The sequence below is a fragment of the Chlorocebus sabaeus genome, chromosome 20 (assembly GCF_047675955.1).
Source record: "Chlorocebus sabaeus isolate Y175 chromosome 20, mChlSab1.0.hap1, whole genome shotgun sequence".
Lineage (NCBI taxonomy): Eukaryota > Metazoa > Chordata > Mammalia > Primates > Cercopithecidae > Chlorocebus > Chlorocebus sabaeus.
The window spans coordinates 91,689,951-91,715,721 of NC_132923.1; the positions used below are offsets into that span (position 1 = coordinate 91,689,951).

The 25,771-nt window shown below is 39.3% G+C and overlaps 1 protein-coding gene across 2 annotated transcripts in view; it reads left to right on the forward strand.

Moving 5' to 3' along the window:
• Nucleotides 1-3,905: 3,905 nt before the first annotated feature.
• The window catches only part of ZSWIM5 (zinc finger SWIM-type containing 5), a 197,304-nt gene continuing 175,438 nt past the window's right edge, over nt 3,906-25,771 (forward strand). Inside the window, exon 1 of one of the 2 annotated variants that reach the window (XM_007978970.3) lies at nt 3,906-4,755. In XM_007978970.3, coding sequence (XP_007977161.2) covers nt 4,161-4,755 — 595 coding nt within the window. In that variant the 5' untranslated portion in view covers nt 3,906-4,160. Of the gene's footprint in view, nt 4,756-18,628; nt 19,030-25,771 lie in introns of those variants that run through there. The other variant, XM_073007367.1, reaches the window with a different exon arrangement.

Sequence of the window (25,771 nt, forward strand, 5' to 3'; positions counted from 1 at the left end):
ATTTCTAAGGTTGGATCAAAATTTTGCTGACATCAAAAGAGTTGTCTTAAGATGTGATGTATTCTTCCTGGTCATTGATTTTTGGTATTTGTGTTTTCACCCTGGAGATTGCAATGCTGTAAAAGAAGTATCCTTACTCTCCCACAGTCTCCTTGAAACATGTCAATTTTCTCATCAGAGAAGAGGGATCAAACAGACAGAGGTAACACAGGCCCAGAACCATTGCTAGCCCATATGGTTACTTGGTGAGAATGAAAGAGGCACCCAGAAGCAACCTGGTTGGTGCAGCAATGGGCAAATGGAGTGCAGGCCAGATTTCAGCCCCTTTTTGCCTGATGTCTAGATATCTTTTCATCCAATGCCTTCTACAAGTCTTTATTACCTCCTTCCCACACTGTTGGTTTATCTCCAAACTCATCCTTTGCCTCCAGACTTTATCTTTCTCCTGATTCATCCTACATATTTGTCTGATTAATATTCCTAAAACACTGCCTTTTATCATATAACTCTCCTGCTCAAAATACTTTTATTAGCTTCCCTCTACCAACTTAAGAAAATGCAGATTCCTCAAGTTAGCATTTTTTTTTTTTTTTTTTTTTTTTTTTGAGACGGAGTCTTGCTCTGTCGCCCAGGGTGGAGTGCAGTGGCTGGATCTCAGCTCACTGCAAGCTCCGCCTCCTGGGTTTACGCCATTCTCCTGCCTCAGCCTCCTGAGTAGCTGGGACTACAGGCGCCCGCCACTACGCCCGGCTAGTTTTTTGTATTTTTAGTAGAGATGGGGTTTCACCGTGTTAGCCAGGATGGTCTCGATCTCCTGACCTCGTGATCCGCCCGTCTCGGCCTCCCAAAGTGCTGGGATTACAGGCTTGAGCCACCGCGCCCAGCCTTCAAGTTAGCATTTTACAACGCTTTTAAAATCTTTTCACAATGTCTCCTGTCTCTCTTGCAGTCTTTTCCCACTATTTCTTACCAGGAACTTATAGTCCAATTAATCTATCATTCTTGTTATTCCCAACCACATATTGCATATTCCCAAATGTCTTATTTGCCATGTTATTACTGTCTGTATTTATATATTTATGTGCTTATTTTTAAAATTTTTTATTTATTTATTTTTTGAGATGTGGTCTCGCTGTGTCTCCCAGGCTGGCAGTGGCACAATCTTGGCTCAGTGCAACCTCCGCCTCCTAGGTTCAAGCAATTCTCCTGCCTCAGCCTCCCGAGTAGCTGGGATTACAGATGTCCGCCATCATGCCCAGCTAATTTTGGTATTTTTGGTAAGATGGAGTTTCACCATGTTGACCAGGCTGGTCTTGAATTCCTGGCCTCAAGTGATCCACCCACCTCAGCCTCCCAAAGTGCTGGAATTACAGGTATGAGCCACCACGCCCACCTAACACAGAGCTTATAGTCTATTTTGGGAAACAGACATTAAGCAAATAAACACATAAATAAAGGCTAGGCGCCATGGCTCACACTTGTAATCCCAGCACTTTGGGAGGCTGAAGCGGGCAGATCACTTGAAGCCAGAGTTTGAGACCAGCCTGGTCAATATGGTAAAACCCCATCTCTACTAAAAATACAAAAATTAGCTGGGCATGCTGGCATATGCGCCTGTAGTCCCAGCTACTTAGGAGGCTGAGGCAAGAGAATCGTTTGAACCCAGGAGGCAGAAGTTGCAGTGAGCCAAGATTGTGCCACTGCACTCCAACCTGGGTGCGACAGAGTGAGACTGCATCTCAAAAAAAAAAAAAAAAAAAAAAGCAGTAACTGATTAAATCAGAGTAACATAATTTATTGATTCAAAGTGCAAATATTTTCTGAACATCTTCTATGTGTAGGCATTTTGGCAGGTTGTAGAAATAGGCCCTTACATGGAAATGGTTCCTGCCCTTCCATAGCTCATAGTCTAGTTAGGGAGACAGGCATTAAAGGAATATTCATTCTCCCAAAAAACTGATAAATTATAGGAGGGAAAATAATGTGCGTTATGGAAGCCTGTAAATGTGGTACCAGATTCAAGGTGGAGTAGGGATTATGCTATTTTGCAGTGATCTATTTATAGATATTTACAGATATAAATCCATTTACCAATATAAACAGATTTCTTTTTCTTTTTCCTTTTTTTCAGAGAGGTTCTTGCTCTGTTGCCCAGGCTAGAGTGCAGTGGCATGATCATAGCTTACTGTAACCTTGAACTCCTGGGCTCAAGCAATCCTCCTCCATCAGCCTTCAGGGTAGCTAGGACTACAGGGTGTAGGCCACCAATCCCTGCTATTTTTTTATCTCTTGTGTAGAGATGGGGTCTCCAGTCAGCTCTGTTGCCCAGGCTGGTCTAGAACTCCTGGCCTCAAGGGATCCTCCCACTTTGGTCTCCCAAAACCTTGGGATTACAGGCATGCGCCACTGCATCTGGCCTAAACAGATACTTATTGAGTACCCACTACACTGAATAAGCACACAATGTGAATTACTTCTAATCCCAGCTAGCCTGGGCAACATAGGGAGACCTACTCTCTACAAAAAATTTAAAGAATTAGCTGGGTGTGGTGCTGTGCATCTGTAATCCTAGTCATTCTGGAGGCTGAGGTGGGAGGATGGTATGAGCCCAAGAGTTTGAGGTTGCAGTGATCACCCCACTGCACTCGGGACTGGACATCAGAGTGAGATCCTGTCTCTAAAAAAACTTTTTAAAGTGAATTATTTCTAATTCTTACAACATTTATGTGTAGAAGCATTATTACTAGCTCCCTTTTACAAATGATGTAACTGAATCATGAATAACATCACACACAGCAAGTGTGATTCACACCCAATTCTGACTCTATAGCCTGTGCTCTTTAATTCTGAGATTACAGCAAAACCAAACCGTGGCTCCAGCCTGTCTCCAATCATTTACTCTCTTCTTACTCTTACTTTATCCTACACTCTAAATCTTGCTCATTTTGGAAGGCAAACTCAACTATAGAAACTCTTTTAATACAATTCTTGGAATGTTTTAAAGTTGTAGAGATCAGTTTGTCAGCAAATTCTGAAATAATCTGAGTTTTCTTGACCGAGCAAGAGAGTCATGTACAATTGCGTGTTGTTTATGGAGTTAGTGATGAAGTTGCCATTCTTGAGGACCCACTAAATGCCAGGCAGAGGATAAATTATAGTGAAGGAAACAGACATGATTCTCACTCTCATGGAGTTGACAGTCAGACATTAAACAAATATATAAAAATACAACTGTGTAAAGGTGTAGAAGACTGAGCCAGGTGAGGAAAACATGAAAGACCTAAATCAGATTGGAGGTAGGGGATCAGAGAATTCTACCAAAAAAACACACAAAAAGTGTTTTGTATGCAAGGTGCTAAACCCTCCAAAAGACCCCACAAGGATGCAGCCGCTGTGGCGATAAGATCTTGGTGCCCCATTGTCAAGGGGTGGTGCGGCTTTGTCCCATTCTGGGGTGGGGTGGGGTGGGGTGGGGTGACCGCCAGCTTTATCCTACATTATTGTAACGTAAGGCGAGTTTTCATCACTCGAACTTTCTGATTTTTTTCCCCTAGTGTCTTCTTTCCCAGGGTCTTTCTGCCAGATCTTCCGCTCGGCTGTGACAGCCTCCTGTCACATCAGTACCGTTGGAGCTGGATTGGTTTTTTCTCCTTGTGCCCCGCGAGCCTCTAACTTCACGGAGGCAGCTCCTTGGATGGCTTATGGCCCCGCCATTTCATTCAGTCACACAGTCCATTCCTGTCTGGCCGGCGGCAGGTGGGTTGGAGGTGCGCGGGCGGGCGGGCGTGCGAGAGCGCCCGGCGCTCCTCTCCCCTCCGCGGCCGCCGGATCCGCGCGAGCGCTCGGCTCGCGTTCTGGGCTGTTTGCGCCTGAAGCGCGCCGCGGGCCCGCGCTCGCTCCCGCCTGTCTTCACGTCCGCGGAGGCACGGACAGCGCGCGCCGCCTCACGCTACTCCGCAGGCCGCCAGCGTCTGCCCTCACGGCGCGCGCCCGGGCCCGGCCCAGGTTCCCCACTCGGGCCGGCGGGCTCGCGGGTTCTCTCGCCCCGCCCCGCTCGGCGCCGCCGCTGGGCGCTTGCGCGGGGCGCGTGGCCGTGGCCGGGGTCTCCACCGCAGCCCGAGCCGCCGCCGCCGCCTCAGTCAGTCAGTCAGTCCCCAGCAATGGCGGACGGAGGTGAGCAAGAGGAGCTGCTCTCCCCGTCACCGGTCTCTCCGGCCAAGCGGCTGTGTTCGTGGCCCAGCCCGCAGGCTCACCACCCTCGCGGTTCACCCGGGGCAGCCGGCGGAGGGGCAGGGAGCGTCGGCAGCAGCTGCCTGGTCCTCGGGGCCCGCCCCCACCTGCAGCCGGAGTCCTTACTGGACTGCGCCGCCAAGACGGTGGCGGAAAAGTGGGCGTACGAACGGGTGGAGGAGCGCTTCGAGCGGATCCCGGAGCCCGTGCAGCGCCGCATCGTCTACTGGTCCTTCCCGCGGAATGAGCGGGAGATCTGCATGTACTCCAGCTTCCAGTACCGGGGCGGCCCCAGCGCCAGCGCGGCTGGCGGCGCCGCGGGGGCTTCACCGGCCGAGGAGGGGCCGCCGCCACCTCCCGGGGCCGCCGCTCCGGCCGGCTCCGCCCCCGGGGGCGTCGCGGCTGGGGCATCCCCCGGGCTGGGCGCTGGGGCCGGCGCGGCCGGCTGCGGTGGCGAGGGGCTCCCTTTCCGCCGGGGCATCCGTCTGCTGGACAGCGGCTCCGTGGAGAACGTGCTGCAAGTCGGTAGGTGCTCGCCCGGGCGCTCTCGGGTGCTCAGCCTCCTCTTCCGCAGGTGCCTCTTTGCCTGAGCCCTGGGGCCGAGACCCCGCCTTCTGCCCAACTCCTGTACCCCTGCCGAAGGACGAACAAGTCACAAAAACTTTTTTCAACCTTTCACTCAGGTCCACCACTGCTCTTTTCCTCCACTGATCCTCCACCCCCATTTCTTTTTGTTTGAAGGGCGAATAGATCTCTCTTCTTCACTCTTTCTACTCCCCACACCAAGGCAAAGAGAATGGGAGGTATGTCTTTTTGGATGTAATAATTTCACAAATGCATTGTCCTAATTTAAGTTTGGAGAGGGGATGATTGTTAGTAAATCTGGAACAAGCGGTTTTAGAGGGAGCGTTTGAGGGACAGACTGTCAGAGGCAATCAATAGCCCTAGCCGATTAAGCCTCGATGAAATTAACTTTAACACTTGGAAAAGAGCCCCAACAAAATCCTGCATGTTTCACACAGTTTTAATTATCTGCGTTAGGATTTTTCCCCTGGATCAGTGATGCCTGGGAATCTAGGCTGCGGACTAACAATAACCGAAGATGGAAATGTGACAGCTTCTCCTCCACACCCCCACCCAAGGAAAAAAAAAAAAAAAAAAAAAAGCCATACAATCTGGAGTGGGGGTGGGGTCTCTCTTCCTTGTCAGACTGGGGTAAATCAAAAGCTGATCACGCTGGGTTTTTCAAAAGCTTCTCATTTAACAAGTCGTACTTGCTTTTATCTTTTTGTTATGGGAAAATATACAAGTGATTTCTTCCTTTACTCCTCCGGAGCTTCTAGTCAGTTTGTTAATCTTATTAAACATATAAATACAGTGCTTCCGATTCGTGGAATGGTTAAGGAGAAAGAGAAAAAAATGACATTGATTAACATTGACTTTGCTATGTGGAAAATTAAAACACGAATTTTTTTCTATTTGGATTATTATAGCATTCTGGAAGTACATATCTTTACGTACTTTATGTTAAGCTAGATCTTGTTTTGTTGTACACTATATGCTCATATAAATCGAAGAAAATACTGATTTTTGAAAGGAATTGGAGGGAGATCGTTTTTAGAATTAAGCACAGAGAGACACAAACCCCAGACGTCTAGCTCTCCAGGTAAAACCAACATATTTGAAAAATGTTTTTCTTTGAATCGTGCTGTTTGATATAAAGTAATCTGCTTCTGGTTATTGAGAATCATTGATTCCTGTGTTTCTAACCAAAACAACAGCATACCACAATTTATTTTGCAAATGTGAAATATAAATTTATCTTGTGCCAGAATATAGTGACAGTGGCTTGAGCAAGTTTTGTTTATTTGAAAGAGGTTAGTCCTTTGTTTATTTGTGTATATTTTTGAAAGAGTGACTTGAATAAACATGTAATTAAGGTGTACAGCTTTAATACTGAAACACTGAAAACATGAAAATAAATACATTTTCCTATTAGTCTGTAAATTTTAATTTTTCTGAGTTTAGATCATTTAACTTTTAAGATTCTTGTTTCAAATATTTTAAATTGAAAAGGGTCAATTTAAGTGGTCGTTTTGTAGTGAGAGATAGATAAGGAAGAGTTTTCAAACTTGAGGGAGCAAATGAAAGAGAGGAAGAGTTTTAAAGAAGTGTCTATTTTTAAAGTGACTGAAGTGTCACGTTGCAAATGAAATCGGATATTTTTGTTAATCTAGATCATGTTTAAATCAGATATTTCCCCTTTATAATATGAAAGTTAATGTGGTTCTGGAGTTATAGGCTCTCATATTATAGTTTCAGGAACCTTGAGAAAAGACACATATAAACAAACATGTTTTGTGATTGCCTTTGGATTTCAAAGACGAAGACCGGTGAATAAAGTTATCCCTTTAAGTTTATGCTACTTGAGAACCATGAGCTGTGTAATTTTTATTATTCTGACCTTAATTTAGGTTAGTAAGTATAGGAGAGAAGGATAGCCTGTTCTGCATCTTTTTGAGTTCTGTATTTTGGTATGAACCACCTTTAATAGAGACATATCCCCCGTCTCCTAAACTTAAAATTATAATTAAATTACTTAATCTAGAAAGTAGGCTTTCTAAAGTATTGCCAAGAGATGAGGAAGGAAGTGATTTGTATATACCAAGATAGTAATCGTGTTCTTCAGTTTATAAGTGCACTTCAAACTCAATATTACTAAGTGATGCTAATTAAGAATTCTACATATTTCCTTACTGTTTCTAAACGATAGAACCTCAGATTTCGGAAGTTACTGAAGGCCGATGCTTTAGGAAGAACAGAAAGTTGGGGTACTTCTGTGACAACATCCTTTTAGGAAAAAGAGTCATAAGGAAATTTAATGAAAAAGGGAATTTAAATGAAAAAAGCACAAACAAAAAAGCCTTCAGGGCAAATAAATTAAAAACAAACAAAAACTTGTAGAAATAGTAGGTAGACTAAATTCTGTAATCTGGTAATAGAAAGTCATGAATTCTGGTTAAAAATTGGATACTTCAGATTTTAAATCAAAACTAAAACTTTTCCAGCTATGCTCAAAGGATACATTTCTTTTATGTAAGTACTGCATCAGAAGTGGTGTTCCCTTTAAAAGGGGGAAATTGCAAGTTAGTCTCTTCATGGATGTCTGTAAGTTTGAAGCTGTGTAAATAGACTTACAGTCTGATCTCAGTATTGTAAAGATAATAGAATTCATGTTTTCAGCGTCGGCATTTTTAACTTGTTTCAGAAGCCCATGGGTATAGTAGTAGTATAAACCTTGGGAAAATACTTATTCAGAAGTCTGCAGATGGCGTAAGAATAAGACAACTATAATTTACTAATGGTTGTAACATTTTGACCCTTTTGCTATCCACTGTATTTTAAATTGATTTCTTTGTGTTTGGTAAAACTTAAAGAAGCTTTGCTGTTTCTCAGGAAAATCTGAATTGATTGAAGGAAAAAAGCATTAACAATTTTTCTCACTTAAACACAGAAATGTTATAATTACTTGGATATTTAGTTTTAAAAATTGGGTAAAGGAATGCAGGGGCCTTCTGCACCTGGTACATCTGAGTTATATACATATTTATCCAGAAATTTTAAGTAGATTTTGACAGGTGACTTCAACAAAACCCCATAGTTTTAGTCCACACATTTTTAAATAAGTACATGATTTATTCTTGAAGTCTTCAAGACTGGAACCAGAATGCTAAGTATTACCTTATGTGGAAGAGGTTCAATTATAAAGTCAATAATGGAAATATAAAAAGTGGCCTATTTCAGGAAGTTATCTATAACTTAAACATCAAGTAGTAAGTTTTAAATTGTGTACACTTGTATATCATCAATAAACAGGTCTGTGAAATTTTTCTGTAGTACAACTTTTGTGAAATTTGTCAGTAACAAGTATTACAGTTGTTGATTTTTATATGTAATTTCCTTTAATCTATATTGTTTGGGGGAATAAAAGATATCTACATTGAGAAAACTATAGCATCATATGTAAATTAGAATGAATAAAATTATAATAAAATTTCATGTGGAGAAAAATGACTTTATTTATATTTAAGATATTCCATCACAGAAGGCAGCTGCATTCCTTTAAGCGGGTGTGCTTTTTAGCATAGAAATTTTTCAAGTTTTAAATCACATTATCTTTTTTTTTGAGCAGTGAGTTCTCTCCCTCCACCCTAACACATCACATGCACACATTTTAATGTTCAATAAGTGCTTGTTGAATGACTGAATGTTAAGAATGGATTTCTCAGTGTTGTAAAACAGAGAGACATGAATTTTGAGAATGAGTGGTATTGGAATATATGGGGAAAACTCCAGACTTGTGCATATAATAAACTGATAGCATTAAGTAGCATGAGTGTTACAACTTAGGTGAATCTTCTGTCTTTGACCATCTGTTTTGTGTGAAGAATGGTGATTTATCCATTTCTTCAAATGAAAGCTTTAAATGAATTTTTCTAAAGGTGACTTTCTCAAGGATAGAGCTTTGGATTTTAAAGATGATGGATAAACTAAAGATAGTGAATTTTATTTTAGAGGTTATCTTTATTTTAGGAATTTTAAAAATATATTAATGAAAAGGCTGGAAATTTATGCCTATGGGAAACAATTTTATTTCTCTTGTTTCACTAATGGCAATTAAAAAACAGGACATTAACTGTCAGTAATCTATTATGATGAAGGTTATATGAATATATACATGTGTTAAAATGTATGGAACTATACACCAAAAAAGTCAAGTTTACTGTATGATACCATAGAAAATAAAATTTTAAAAAATCAGTGCATTAATATAATGTATAAGAGAAACATATACATGCTGTATTAGTTTCCTATGGCTGCTCTAACAAAGTATCACAAACTGAATTGACTTAAAACCACAGAAATGTATTGTCTCAGAGTTCTGGAGGCTAGAAATCCAAAATTAAGGTGTTGGCAGTGCTATGCTCCTTCTGCAACCTACAGGGGAATCCCTTGTTGCCTCTTGCTAGCTTCTGGTGGTTTGTTGGCTGTCTTTGGCATTCTTTGACTTGTAGCTGCAAAATTCCAGTGTCTGCTTTTGTGATCATGTGGCATTCTCCCTGTGTGTGTCTGTTTTCACATAGCCTTTTTACAAGGACACCAGTCATATTGGATTAGGGTCTCACCCTACTTCAGTATGACCTTATCTCAACTAATCACATTTGCAACAACCCTATTTCCAAGGTCACATCATGAGGGACTGAGGTTATGTTCTGAGGTATTGGGGATTAGGACTTCAGCATATTTTTTTGGGGGGTGACATAATTCAGCCCTTAACAGCTTCTTATACTTGTTTCTTGTTGCATATCTGAGTTTCATGTGAATTTTAAACTTTATTACATTAAGTATGGCTTAAGTTAGGAAATCACCATATTAATTTTATTAGGTAAGCATTATTTAGACTTGCTTGATTCAATTTGCATGATTGATTATTTAATCTTAATACACGTGGAATGTTTTTGACAAATAAGTGGTTATTTAAAGGTTAAAATTATTCTTGATAAAAAATGATGACTGTGTGATATAGCACTCAGGCTATACATATATGAATGAATAGATTACTGTGGATTTTTTTCATGCACACCATTTATAACTCAGCTTTAGAAATGGATAACCTTGAAAGCCTATGAACAGTGTTTTAATGTCTGTTTCCAAACCCTAAATTACTATGGTTTAGAATTAGTGTTTGATATTAGAAATAGATAATAATTTATTCCAGATAACTTTTATGTGAATTTTTTTACCTTGTGGTTTATTTATAGGCTCATTTCTTTCTAATATGGGCAGCATGCTTCTTGGACACTTTTAGCCTATCATGGAGCTAGTAGACTAAGAAAATCATACTTATTTAAATATTAGCTGTAGTATCATGTGATTATATGCTAAATTACTCTGTGATAGTTTTTGTAATCATATATAGTCAACTGATTAATTTTTGGTTTTCAGTGTAATTGTTCTCCCCCTTAGGATATATAATGTGGTTTGTCCTAAGTTGATGCTCAGAAAATGTTTATTGAATGAATGAGTAAATTGTCATATCATTTTTTATATTTGTGTAGTATGACATCTCTCTTAATTGCTTTATATGTGACTGAAGCCTAAAAGATATACTGGCATTTTGTGGCTCAATTTCTGGATGCTTCTGATTTTTAAAGCATTACATAGATAAAAATTATCCTTGAAGCTTATTATTAACTTGTTCTTGATTCATTCATTGAATTAACATTTAGTCACTTATTATGTGCAAGGCTCAGTAAATAATTGTTTACCTGTTTTTGGTGGAAGTCTTTCTGTAATACTTTGCATTTTCCTATCTTAGAATGCAAAGTTAGGTTGGGCATCAAAGCCTAAACTTCTAAGGACTACATTACGTTGCCTTCCTTATGTAGGGAGGAAGTTATAAACTGAGTGAATATTTGACTCTGAGAGTTTCTTTTTTTTTTTTTTTTTTTTTGAGACGGAGTCTTGCTCTGTGCCCCAGGCTGGAGTGCAGTGGCGCGATCTCGGCTCACTGCAAGCTCCGCCTCCTGGGTTTACGCCATTCTCCTGCCTCAGCCTCCCGAGTAGCTGGGACTACAGGCGCCTGCCACCACGCCCGGCTAATTTTCTTGTATTTTTAGTAGAGACGGGGTTTCACTGTGTTAGCCAGGATGGTCTCGATCTCCTGACCTCGTGATCCGCCCGTCTCAGCCTCCCAAAGTGCTGGGATTACAGGCTTGAGCCACCGCGCCCGGCTCTCTGAGAGTTTCTGAAACCGGTTTTTGAAAAGTTCCTTGCATACGTGTTTTTTGGTCATTTGCCTGTTCTTTATAATGGAGTGATGAATGTGGTATTTAGGGGAGTATAACGTAGTTACCTTCTTTAAAAGTAGACTATTGAGGCCAGGTGTGGTAGCTCACTCCCAGCACTTTGGGAGGCTGAAGCGGGTGGATCACGAGTTCAGGAGATCAAGATCATCCTGGCCAACATGGGGAAACCCCGTCTCTACTAAAAATACAAAAATATTAGCCAAGCGTGGTGGTGTACGCCTGTAGTCCCAGCTACTCTGGAGTCTGAGGCAGGAAAATTGCTGGAACCCGGGAGGCAGAGGTTGCAGTGAGCCAAGATCATGCCACTGCACTCTAGCCTGGGCGACAGAGTGAGACTCTGCCTCAAAAAAAAAAAAAAAGGACTACTGAAGCAAAAGCTGAAGTACCCTTCTGCCTAGTGGTTTTCTTGCCTTCACAACAGTTGTTTGTACACTTTGTATAATTTAGTCCTTAGAGAAATACAAATTAAAATTCAAGGAAATACCTACATCACACACACACTAAAATGGTTAAAGAAAAAAAAAGACTGTACCAAGAGCTGACAAGTATATGGAGTAACTGGAACTCTCATACATTGCTGGTATGTAAAGTATGGTATGAATGCAAAATGGTGCAGCTACATTGGAAAACAATGTCCTATGTAGCTAATCATATACTTAAACAAAAGATTCAGCAATCCTACTCTTAGGTATTTACCTGAGAGAAATGAAAACGTATAAGGGGATTTCAAAAGCTCATGGAAAAATGGAATTAAAGGATAAAAATTAGAAGTATAAACTTTATTTTTCAACATAAACTCCATCAAGTTCAAGAACTTTTATAGGTAATGATACAAGCCACTTAGCTCATCCCTAAAGAAATGACGGTCCTAGGAATTCAGCCATGTCAATACAGTCTTTTTTACATTATTGACTGAAGAAAAATTGGTGCCTTTTGAAGATTTTTTTAAAGATTAGGGAACAAAAAGAAGTCAGAAGGAGCCAAATCAGGACTGTAAGGTGGATGCCTAATGATTTCTCATCAAAACGCACATAGAATTGCCCTTGTTTGATAAGAGGAATAAGCAGGAACATTGTTGTGGTGGAGAAAAACTCTGGTAAAGCTTTCCTGGGCATTTTTCTACTAATGCTTTGGCTAACTTTCTGAAAACACTCACATAATAAATCAAATGTTACCATTCTTTGTCCCTCCAGAAAGTCAGCAAGTAAAATGACTTGAATATCCTAAAAAACTGTTGCCATGACCTTTGCTCTTGATCAGTCTGGTCTTGCTTTGATTGGACCACTCCTGCCTCTTGGTAGCCATTGCTTTAATTGTGCTTTGTCTTCAGGATCATACTGGTAAAGTCATGTTTCATCTCCTGTCACAGTTCTTCAATGAAATGCCTCAGGGTCTTGATCCTGCATGTTTAGAATTTCCAGTGAAAGCCCTGCTCTTATTAGCTGATCTGGATGCAGTGGTTTTGGCACCTGTTAAGTGGAAGGTTTGTTCAACTTTAATTTCTCAGCAGAATTATGTAAGCTGTACAAATTGAGATGTCTATGGTATTGTCTGTTGTTTCTGCTGTTAATTGTCTGTCCTCCTTGATTAGAGCACAAACAAGATGAATGTTTTTCCTCACAAATTGATGTGGATGGTCTGCTGCTGCAGGCTTCATGTTCAGCATTGTCTCACCCTTTTAAAATAAGTTATCCATTTGTAAACTGCTGATTTCTTTGGGGGCATTGCCCATATACATTTTATAAAGCATCAGTGGTTTCACCATTCTTCCTCCCAAGCTTCACCATAAATTTGGTGTTTGTTCTTGCTTCAATTTTAGCAGAATTCATGTTTTTCTGATAGGGGCTCTTTTCAAACTTATGTCTTGTCCTTTTTCGTGCCTTAAACTAGATCCTATCCAGATATGTTATAGCAAGTTAGTATGAGTTTATTTCAGTGCAAAAAAAAAAAAAAAAAAAAAGTGAAATCCATGTGTAGTTTTATAATACTCATTTTCCACAAACTTTTTGAAGACCCTCATATGTTCATATAAATACTTGTACTTGAATATTTGTAGTAGCTTTGTTCATAATAGCCCCAAACTAGAAATGACCCAAATGCTTACCAAATGGGTGAATGGATAAAGAAATTGTTATATATCCATACAAATGGAATACTGTTCAGCAATAAAAAAGAACAAACTATTGATAGACTAGCAACATGGATGAATCTCAAAAGCATTATGCTAAATAAAAGAAACCATACCCAAAAGATTATATACAATACAGTTTAATGTATATGAAATTCTAGAAAGTCAAAATATAATGACAAAGTAGATCAGTGGTTTGATCAGTAGATCAAAGTAGAAGGGAATGGAGTTTGTGAATAAAAGTTCCCTGAAATAGAATTTAGAGGAAAGAGAATTTATTCCACAGAACAGTTTGCAAACCAAGGAGATGCACCTTTTGGTGAAAAACAAAGGTGCATTCCAGAGAACAAGGGATTTGGCTTTTGTAGAGAAAGTTCCGATCCAGGTTCCCGATCAGGTCCATGTATGCAAATAAAAGATTCAAACTTTCTTAGTTCTGATTGGTCAACAGCTGACTGAGTTCTGACTGGTTGATGCAAGCGACAGCCTATTGGTTGTTTTGGGCAATGTGAATAGGCATAGTCAGCTATGAAAGTGTGAGTTTTCCAGGAACTCAGATAAGTGTGTAACTTCTAGTCAGTAAATGGCTGTTTGGCTCTATTTTAAATGTAGGCCCAGTTAGCCACTCAGGATTCATCTTGAGGGATTGGCTCAGGTTCGTAGATGTGAGAAAACTTTTGGGTGATGGAAATGTTAATGACTGTAGTGGTTACATGACTATATTCATTTGTCAAAAGTTATTAAATTGTATGCTTAAATTGACAAATTTTACTGAATGTAAATTCTACCTCAAAGATTTGATTTTAAAGAAAAGAATTGTGGGCTTCCATCTTGGTTTCACTTTAAAATCACCTGGGGAGATTTAAAAAAAAAAAAAACAAAAAACGGTACCTGAGACTCACTCCAAATTAATCACGTCAGAATCTGCTGAGAATTAGGACCAAATTTCAGAATTGTTAAAAAGCTCCCAGGTAATTTTATATGCAGCTAAGGTTCAGAAATGCCGTTGTAGAAAAATGATCACCTGGCCTGGCATGGTGGCTCACACCTGAAATCCCAGTGCTTTGGGAGGCGAGACAGGAGGATCACTTGAGCCCAGGGGTTTGAGACCAGCCTGGACAGCATAGTGAGACCTCATCTTTAAAAAAAAATTAGCTGGGCGTAGTGGTGCTCACCTATAGTCCCAGCTACTTGGGAGGCTGAGGTGGGAGGATTGCTGGAGCCCAAGAGGTTGAGGCTGCAGTAAGCCATGATGGCGTCACTGCTCTCCAGCCTAGGTGACAGAGTGAGACCCTGTCTTAAAAAAAAAAAAAGGAAAAGAAAAATGAACACCTTTATTAGTAGTATCATTGTTTCTGAACCTATTGTTGGCAGTCAAAACATTATGTAATTTTCATTCTACAAATGCTATGGACCATGTCAACTTTATTTTCTATATATTGTTTCACCTATCTTTATTAATGGATGTGAAGGAAAATCGTTCTCTTAACTACTCAAAGAATGTTTCTCTCTGTATTTTGGAGAGGTCTTATTCCAAAGTAAAAATTGTCATCAAAAGACATTTGTGTTTAATGTAATGCCAAGCTATAATTTTCTTCGTGTTTGTTCACCCATTTATTTATTTATAAAACCTTTTTTTTTTTTTAGCTGAGCACAGTGGCTCACACTTGGGATCCCAGCACTTTGGGATGCTTAGGTGGGAGGATCACTTGACCCCAGAAGTTCAAGAACAGCCTGGGCAACATAGGGAGTCCCTGTCCCTATTAAAAAATTAGCCAGGCATGTTGGCACACACTTGTAGTCCCAACTACTTGGGGAGCTGAGGTGGGAGGAATGCTTGAGCCTGGAAAGTTGGGGCTACAGTGAGCTGTGATCACAGGCCATTGTACTCCAGCCTGGGCAACAGAGCAAGACCCTGTCTCAAAAACGAAAAAAAAAAAAAAAAAACTTTTAATTTTTTAGTATGTTCTGTGCAAAACAACATAATTTCTATATTTAAGAGGCACACAGTTTACTATGGAATGTACATATAAAAATGGCATTTAAAAATTTTCTATTAAATCAGTTAAGGGTCTGAATAAATAAAATGGCATTTACCACAGTGTTTTGTAATAATAGAAGAAGTTACTATGGGGGCAGAGAGTAGGAAGTGATTAACTTGGGAAGTGGGTACTACTGGATACATTGCTCTATTTTAATATAATTACAATTGTAAGAAGTTTTAGAATTATGTCTAATATTGCAATAAAGATCGAAAACACTTTACTGCTTACAGGTTAGATTAACCTTTAATAAAATTCTTTCTGTATTAACATTTTGTATGCCCTCTAATACTTTGGTGCATAGTTGATCCAAAGGGATAATACTAGTAGGAAGGAAGATGACAGAATGTTGCCAAATACGAATCCTTTTTTCTCAGAGTAAACTACAGATTTCTGACTTTAGAATAGCTTTTTGTTATCTTCAGATAATCCTTTCCTTTTTTGTTAAAAAAAAATTATTGCTTCTTTTAGGCATAAACATACAATGGAACTAATCAGCAAAATAGCTTTTTGTCCCTCCATTATCTTTTGGTCTGTGAGCAACAGGAAAATGTATTGTGTCTTTGAAAGCCTTGGAGATAATTACATTTTCCCCCCTATTCATTCATGGTTTTATTGAATAGAGGCCTGTAGCACTGATAGCTTCTGGAAAAGCCAGCTTGTTCTTGTTTTGTTTAAATCTATCAATACCTGCTAACTGACATGACTAGCCAACATCACCAACATACATTGATGTTATTGGTAATATAAAATCCTTCCCCACATTATGGCTCCCTATTGTGAAAAACTCTTTTATCTTTTTTCTCACTCAATGTTATATTATTGTAGTCTTTACCAGCACATGTATTTGTATATATCTACCATATGTGTGTGTGTATATATACACATATGTACACATACATACTATCACAAATATGCAATTCTGGCTCCTTCAAAGTCTCAGTTTTTTCAGCTGTAAAAGGGCAAAATGATGGTACCTACTTCATAGGTTGTTTTGAGGATTAAATTAGTTAATATGTAAAGCATTTATAATGAGGCTGAACACATATTAAGTGCTATGTAAATATTCACTATTATTATTACAGCCTTTGCCAAAATTGAGAGTATTCTGTATTGGTTACCTTTCCTCCCTCAACCTTCATTCCACCTTCTAAAGGTTTTGTAGTCTGACTTATGCTTTCAGTCACTAAATTAAAATTGATCTCTTAAAGGTCGCTAGTGACCTCATGATTGCCAAACACAGTATCTTTTTTCTAGTCCTCATTCTTCATGACCTCTGTATAGAATTTTCTGTAGTCTACTGTACATTTCTCTTGAAATGCTTCTTCCTAGATTTCTGTTTTACTTCATTATTCTGGCTTTCTATTTTCTTTTATTCTCTTACCCCACAAAAGTAAGATGTTTCTTCTTATATCAAGTCTTCTAATTTAGAATCTAATTTATTTCTACAGTTTCAACTACAATTTTATGAACATAAGATAGCATGATATAATGTAGTGATTTAAAATTTGTTTAAAGCAACTGTATGCTCACTTTCAAATGAAGTCTTAAGCTGGAATTCCAGCTTTTGCAGCAGATAAAATCTGAGCTGTGTTGGGGATTGTGATGGAGCCCAGAACTTCATCAGCATGGCCAGCTACTTCTTCCCTTTGAAACTCTGAAGCACTTCCAAATAATCCAAAGATCAGCATATATATTTGCCTGCCAGATATTTCTAAATGGATATCTTACTAGCCACTCAAAACCAAACTGCTTGATAAGGGGATTAATATCCAGAATATGTTAAACTACAACTCAGCCACAAGAAACAACCTAATTCAAAAATGGCAAAGGACTTGAATAAACATTTCTCCAGAGACAATGTACAGATGACCAATAAGCACAAGAAAAGATGCTCAACAGCACTCATTATTAGAGTAATGAAAATCAAAACTATAATGAAATACTACTTCACACCCATTAGGTTGGATATTATTTTTTTAAAAAGCCAGAAAATAACAAATGTTGTCAAGGATGTGGAGAAGTTGGAACCATTTGGAAATATAAAATGGTGTAGCTGCTGTAGAAAACAGCATGGCAGTTCCTCAAAAAATTAAACATGGAATAACCATATGAGCCAGAAATTCTGCTTCTGGGTGTATAACCAAAATAATCGAAAGCAGGGAATTGAATAGATATTTATACAACCGTGTTTTACAGCAGGATTATTCACAATAGGCAGAACATGAAAACAACCCAAGTGTCCATCGACAGATGAATGGATAAACAAAAGGTGGTCTATTTTCCTTCCTTCCCTCCCTCCCTCCCTCCCTCCCTTCCTTCTTTCCTTCCTTCCTTCCTCTTTCTGTCTACCTACAGGAAATGTTATTTAGCCCTAAAAAGGAAGGAAATCCTGATACATGCTACAACATGGATGAATGTTAAAGATTATGCTAAGTGAATAAGCCAGACACCAAAGGACAAACATTATTATGATTCCACTTATATGCAGTATTTAGGTAGGCAAATTCATAGAGATAGAAGTAGAATTTAGAGGTTGCCAGGGGCTGAGAGGAGAGAGAAGTGAAGAGTTATTGTTCTGTTGAACTAGAATTTTAGTATGGGAGGATGAAAAATTCTGGAGATAGGTAGGAGTGATGATTGCCCAACAATGTGAATGTACTTAATACCACTGAACTGTCCATTTAAAAATGATAAATCTTATATATATTTTACCACAATAAAAAAGTTAAAAGCCACATATTTTATTTATACAAAATGTCCAGAATAGGCAAATCCTGGAGACAGAAAGTAGTAGGTTAGTGGTTTGTAGGGCCTGTGAGTAAGGGGAGTGATTACTAATGAGTATGGGATTTCCTTTTGGGGTGAAAATGTTCCAAAATTAGATAGTGGCAATGATTGCACAAATCTTTGAATATACTAAATAACACCAAATTGTGTACTTTTCACAGTTGTGTACCTGTCAAGGGTGAGCTCTATTATGTATGAATTACATAATAAAGCTATCATTAGAAAAGCAAATATTCCAATAAAACAAAAGGAAAGGAAAACCTTCAAACATTCTGTTTCGTAGAGAATGAGGTCTAAATTCCTAAGTGCTGTGTTTGGAGACCTGGGCCCAAATCCCAGTTCTGCCACTTTCTAGCTGTGTAACCTTGGACAAGTTACTTAACCTCTCTGAGCCTCAATTCCCTATGTACTTTCAGGACACTTACAAAGGAGTGAGGAAAGCACAATTAGGTGGGCAGAGAAGTTGAACTGATGCAGTCACAATGGAGACTTCAGTCAATCCTATGGGGAGCTCTGCAGCTGGGATGGCACTTGACAGTTATCTGAAAATAGATGTGGGCTGACCTGAGGGAGAAGAGGCATAACCCTGGGTGGGGCATTTTTCTTTATGTGGTTGAGATGAAGGTGAACTACACTGTTTCTCTTCAGGGAACTACTTGCTGCCCAGCTGCAGGAAGTGCTTTCATCAGACAGCTTCCAACTGTCAGCTGATTCACGGTCTGTCTCAGCAGCAGAGATCTGCTTCATCTGAGGTCATACTTTTCTAGGGGCAGCTTACAAATGACTGAGCAAGGTAGGAGCGTAAAGATCCAGCTATTTCAGCCAAATATGGAACCCTTCGACAGGCAATACCTGCTCCAGAGAGCCATACCTCGTTGACTGAGCTTTTGTCAGGCCTGCATTACAGTTTGATTTCTTCCTCTTCCCAGTCCTGCTTCTGTTGCCGTTCTTTCACAGATGTCGATCCCTAGTAAGTGTCTTGCATTTCTCATTCTATCGTGGTGTTTCCTTTCAGAGAACTCAACCTGTTATACTTTGGTTGAGGGCAGCTTGTGGAGGAGGACGTAGCTGTAACCTCTCAGCAGCCAACTCTCCTGGCAGTTAGAGGAATAAATGCCTTGGTCCTGAAGGAAGGATCTGAGCGCTGCATTTCCTCTGACTCTTGGATTCTTTTCGTAGAGTAAATTCACCCTATAAGGGAACAGCCCCTCCAGGATTGTTTGGTCTCTTTTTCTGGGGATACTTACAAGAGTAAAATTAGGAGGCAAATCACAACTTCTGTCACTGAAAGTAGTCCCTAGAACACAGCTGATCTTGTCCCCCTCCTCTAAACTCTATTATGGATTCTTAGCCAGAATCTCTGCTGGTCTGAGTGTTTTACCTGGGAATGGGTAGTGACTGTTTTTTTTGTTTTTTTTGTTTTTGTTTTCTTTTTTTTGAGGCGGGGTCTGGCTCTGTCACCCAGGCTGGAATACAGTGGTATGATCTCAGCTCACTGCAACCTCCACCTTCCTGGCCCAGGTGATCCTCCTACTTCAGCCTCCCGAGTAGGTGGGACCATAGGCATGTACCACCATGCCTGGCTAATTTGGCTAATTTTTATATTTTTTTGTGGAGACAGGGTTTTGCCATGTTGCCCAAGCTGATCTCGAACTCCTGAGCTCAAGCAGTCTGCCTGCTTCAGCCTCCCACAATGCTGGGATTACAGGTGTGAGCCACTGTACCCAGCAACTGTTTTACAGAAAAGCCTGAGCCTAGTTACTGTGACGTTTCTCAGGCCTTGCCCACCGCATTTGTTCATTTACTGTCAACATTAGGCAGGGAAGTATCAAGAGATGCCCCAGTGGTAAATTAGATGCTAAATGTCCTCTACTCCCTGATGGTACTTTTCTTTGTATTGGTAAATCTGCTTTATTTCATAAACACCATCTGTTGCTGAGGTAGCACATTATGTGACATTAAAATCAGGTAATTAGGTTGTTTTTGTTTTGTTTTGTTTTGTTTTGTTTGAGACAAGGTCCAGCTCTGTCACCCAGGCTGGAATGCAGCGACAAGATCATGGCTTACTGCAGCCCCTACCTTCTAGGCTCAGGTAATTCCCTCACCTCAGCCTCCTGAGTGGCTGGGACTGCAGGTGCATGCCACCATGCCTGGCTAATTTTTTGTAGAGATAAGGTTTTGCTATGTTGCCCCGCTGGTCCTGAACTCCTGGGCTCAAGCGATCCACCCACCTCGGCCTCCCAAAGTGCTAGGATTGCAGATGTGAGTCACCAGCCCGGCCTATTATGTAGGTTTTAAAGATCAAATATAGTATCGTTTAATATGCTTTATTAATAGTTCTTTGATATGTTTTTAAAGTACTGATTGCAAAAGTTTTCAGATTATATATTGTCCCTTGCAAATATTATTGTTGTTATTATTATTATTATTTTCTTTGAGACAGAGTCTCTGTCTGTTGACCAGGCTAGAGTGCAGTGGCATGATCTCAGCTCACTGTAGCCTCTGCCTCCCGGGTTGAAGTGATTCTCCTGCCTCAGCCTCCCAAGTAGCTGGGACTGTAGGTGTGCACCACCATCCCTGGCTAATTTTTGTATTATTAGTAGAGACAGAGTTTTGCCATGTTGGCCAGGCTGGTCTTGAACTCCTGACTTCGGGTGATCTGCCTGCCTCAACCTCCCAAAATTTCTGGGATTATAGGTGTGAACCACTGTGCTCGGTCCCTTGCAAATATTATTAATGTAGCATCAAGGTAATTAGCAACAAAAGTCACTCAACCAAAATGTTATCCAGTATGTTAGTATAGTTTTATTTAGAACTTCATTTAGTAGTGAATGGTTTTTCAGTATCTACTCCCTTTTATCTATTCACTTGGAGATTAGAATTGAGGAGTTGGATTTTAACTTTCCTCAGTCATATATCCGTGTGATAAATATGCCTTCTAGCAGACCATCAAGACAGGTTAGCCTTGCTAGGGTTTTTGTTTGTTTTGTTTTTATTAAAGAGGCTATCTTCCCTCTGTTTTGACGTCTAGGCTGCCTAATGAGGCCTTGAAAACCAGTCTCCAGCAGTATCCCTGAAGACTTTGTAGTCTGGAATGAGGGGACCTTACAGCAGGTTTTCCCCCGCTAATATCTTTAGTGAGATATACTTCATGTACTGTACAACTCATCCATTTAAAGTGTACAATTCAGTGGCTTTTACTATATTCACAGGTAGGGGCTGCCTTCACCACAGTCAATTTTAGAAGATTTTCCTTACCCCAAAAGAACCCTGTATCCTTTAGCTATCACTCCCCAGTCCAATCCCATATAGTCCTAAGCAACTACCAGTCTACTTTCTGTCTCTATGGATTTGCTTATTCTAGCCATTTTATATAAATTGAGTAAGAATATGTAGTCTTTCGTGACTGGCTTCTTTCACTTAGCATAATGTTTTCAAGGTCCATAAATGTGTAACATGTATCTGTACTTTATTCTTTTTTAATGGTGAATAATATTAACATTGTATGGATATACCACATTTTGTTTATCCATTAATTGGTTGTTGCATGTTTGGGTTGTTTTCCTTTTGGTTATTGTGACTAATGCTGCTGTGAACATTTGCATACTAGCTTTTATGTGGATACATGTTTTCATGTCTCTTGGGTATACATCTAGGAGTAGAATTGTTGGATCATGCAGTAACTATGTATAACATTTTGAGGAACTGCCAAACTATTTTGCAAAGTGCATCACTTTATAATTCTGCTATCAATGTATGAGTGTTTGAGTTTCTCCACATCTTTGCCAATGCTTGTTATTGTCTATCTTTTTTATTATATCCATCCTGGTGGAGGCCCGGAAGTAGTATCTCATTGTGGTTGGTTTGGATTTGCATTTCTCTGGTGACTAATGATGTTGAGCATCTTTTCATGTATGTGTTGGTCATTTGTATAACTTCTTTGGAAAAAAATGTTTATTCGGATCCTTTGCCCATTTTTTAATTGGGTTGTCTTTTTATTGTTAAGTTTTGAGAGTTCCTTATTCATTCTAGATACTAGTCCCTTATCAGATACATGATTTGCAAATACATTTTCCCATTTTGTGAGGTGTCTTAACTTTCTTGATAGTGTCCTTTGAAGCACAAAAGTGTTAAATTTTGATGAAGTACAATTTATCTTTTTTTCAGTTGCTTTTTTCTTTCTTTCTTTTGATAAAGTATAGCTAAGAAACCATTGCCTAACCCATGATCAAGAAGATTTACTGCCATGTCTAAGTGTTTTCTAGTTTTAGCTCTTATATTTTGGTTTATGTTTCATTTTGAGTTGATTTTTGTGATGTCAGAAGGGGCTTCAACTTTCTTTTATATGAATATCCATTTGTTCCAGCATTATTTGGTGAAATGACTAGTCTTTCTCCATTGAATGATCTTGACATGCTGTTGAAAGCCAGTTAACCATAAATGAGTTTATTTCAGGACTCTCAGTTCTGTTCCATTGATCTTTACGTCTATCCTTACGTTAGTACCACATTGTCTTTATTACTCTTGCTCTAGTAAGTTTTGAAATTGCAAAGTGTGAGTCCTCCAACTTTATTCTTCTTTTTCAAGATTGTTTTGGCTATTCCCATGCCCTTGAATTTCCCTATGAATTTTAGTATCAGTTTATTTTTTGCAAAAAAATCTAGTTGGGATTTTGAAAGCTATTGTATCGAATCTGTAGATCAGTTTGGAAGTTTTGGCATCTCTATTAGTGTTCTGTAAGGAAACTACTACTATAACAAATTACCACAAACTTAGTGATTTAAAACAACACATATTTAATATTTTACAGGTCTGGGGGTTTTCTGGGCTAAAATCAAGTTATTGAGGGCAGGTGTGATGGCTCACATCTGTAATCCCAACACTTTGGGAGGCTGAGGCAGGTGGGTCACTTGAAGCCAGGAGTTCGAGACCAGCCTGGCCAACATGGCAAAACCTGGTCTCTACTAAAAATACAAAAATTTAGCCAGGCATGGTGGTGCACACCTGTATTCCCAGCTACTTGGGTGGCTGAAGCACCCGAGAGGCAGAGGTTGCAGTGAGCCGAGATCATGCCACTGCACTCTAGCCTCGGTGACCGAGCAAGACACTGTCTCAACTCTTTCCATGTCTTTTTCCAGTTTCTAGAAGCTACCTGCATTTTGTGGCTCACAGCCCCTTCCTTCTTATTTATACCATACCATTTTAACCTCTGCTTCCATTGTCACGTTTCCTGTCCCTGACTTTAAGCCTCTTGCCTCCCTCTTATAAGGACTATGTGATTACATTGAACCCACTCAGATAATCTAGGATAATCGCTACATCCGAAGAATCTTAATCACATCTGTAAAGTCTGTTTTGTCAGGTTCTGGATGTTAGGGTGTGGACATATTTGGTGAGGAGCATTATTCTGTTTACCGTGCCATCTTAACAGCATCTCATCTTCTGATCCGTGAACATGGGATGTCTCCCCATTTGTTGGATCTTAATTTCTTTCAACAATGTTTTATTGAACTTTTATTTTATTTTATCTTTTTTCAACTTTTATTTTAGAACTAGGGAGGCACGGGCAGGTTTGCTACAAAGGAATATTTCATGGTGCTGAAGTTTGGAGTACAAATGAATCTGTTACCCAGGTAGTGAGCATAGTACCCAATAGGTATTTTTTTTTCAACCCTAACCCTCTCCCTTCCCTGTCTTGTATTCATCAGTGTCTGTTGTTCCCATTTTTACAACTACATGTACCTAGTGTTCAGCACCTTCTTATAAGTGAGAACATTTAGTCTTTGAATTTTTTTCTTTTTTCTTTTTTTTAAAATTTTTTTACTTCAATAGGTTTTTGGGGAACAGGTGGTGGTTGGTTACATGAGTAAGTTCTTTAGTGGTGATTTCTGAGATTTTGGTGCACCCATCACCTGAACAGTATACACTGTACCCAGTGTATAGTCTTTTATCCCTCACCCCACTCCCACACTTTGTCTTTGAATTTCTGTTTCTGCATTAATTAACATAGCTGCTAACATTCTGCTAATTAACATAGCTGGAAACTGTAGTTTCCAGCTGCATCCATGTTGTTGTGAAGTACATGGCTGTGTAGTATTCCATGGTGTATATGTACCATGGGATGTACCTCATTTTCTTTATTCAGTCCACTGTTGGTTGGCACCTGAGCTGATTCTATGTTTTTGCTATTTTGAATAGTGCTATAATGAACATACAGGTGCATGTATGTGTCTTTTTGGTAGAATGACTTGTTTTCCTTGGTTAGACTTACTCCTAATGTATTTTATTCTTTTTCATGCTATCATAAATGGAATTGTTTCCTTTATTTCATTTTTGAATTGTTTGTTGCTGGTGTATATAGATATAATCTATATATCTATATATCTTACGCCTGTAATCCCGGCACTTTGAAAGCCCGAGGCAGGTGGATCACAAGGTCAGGAGATCGAGACCATCCTGGCTAACACAGTGAAACCCCATCTCTACTAAACATACAAAAAATTAGCCGGGCGTGGTGGCAGGCGCCTGTAGTCCCACCTATCGGGAGGCTGAGGCAGGAGAATGGTGTGAACCTGGGAGGCAGAGCTTGCAGTGAGCCAAGATCGTACCACTGTACTCCAGCCTGGGCAACAGAGCGAGACTCTGTCTCAAAAAGAAAAAAAAAAAAGAAAAATAAGCTTTAATCTACAATGAATGCCAGATTATACAGCAGAGAGCAATTTTCTTAGTTTTCCACACTGATAGGTTCTTACTAAGTGAAAAAAGCCATAAAATTATATTCACAAATATAGTACTCTGTCTCAAAACATTCCACATGATTGTTCACAATACTAATACAATTAGATCAGTCATTTAGTCAGGTTAAAATATAACAGTAATGAAAAAATGCAAAATCTAATATAAATTACATTAAGACTTTTATTATATCAAATTAAAAATGCAAATTTCTTGCTAAATACAGAAAAATGGTAAAATATATAGTAACTTAAAATATTATATTAATGATACAGAATAAGAAAGTGGTAAACTCCAAAAATCTATAGGCATATCTGCAAACTTCAGACTTCAAAGTAGAATCTGACCACCCAAACATTAATGTAGCATTTGTCTAACTTTTTTTTGTTTTGTTTTTGAGACAACTCTTTCACCATTATTGATTTCACAGTTTGGGTTGTAGGAATTGTAGGAATTACTCTATTGCTGTTACCACTCTGTATAACCTACAAACTTAAGTACCGTAAATTCCCTGTGTATATGGTATAGGTTTTTCAATTCCAAGGTGGAAAAGGGGGTTGGCCATAGTTCATAGCCTTGTTATAGTCTATAACAACTCTTAATGATTGGAAGTGTAAAATAAGAACAAATATTCAGTACATTTAATAAATTTTTTTTCTTTCTCGGTATCATATTCTTTTCTTCTTTCCTATTATGTTCTTTAGTGTTTATTCCTTATTTTCTGCATATGTTTTAGAAACATAAAGAATAATTGTATAGCAAAATAACTAATTGTAAGGTATCATACAATGATACTGCTCTTCTATTCCCTCCTCTCTCTAGTTCCCGAATCCTTAATCATTCCCTTTTCTTCTGACTTCCCTTCCTGGAAACTTTAGTCCAAACCTGGGAGAAGCAAGAGAAAAGGAAGTGAGACGGGAAGAAGGGATAGTAGCAGTGGCCTGAAAGGGTGTATTGGAGCCCAACTGGAGCAGTGG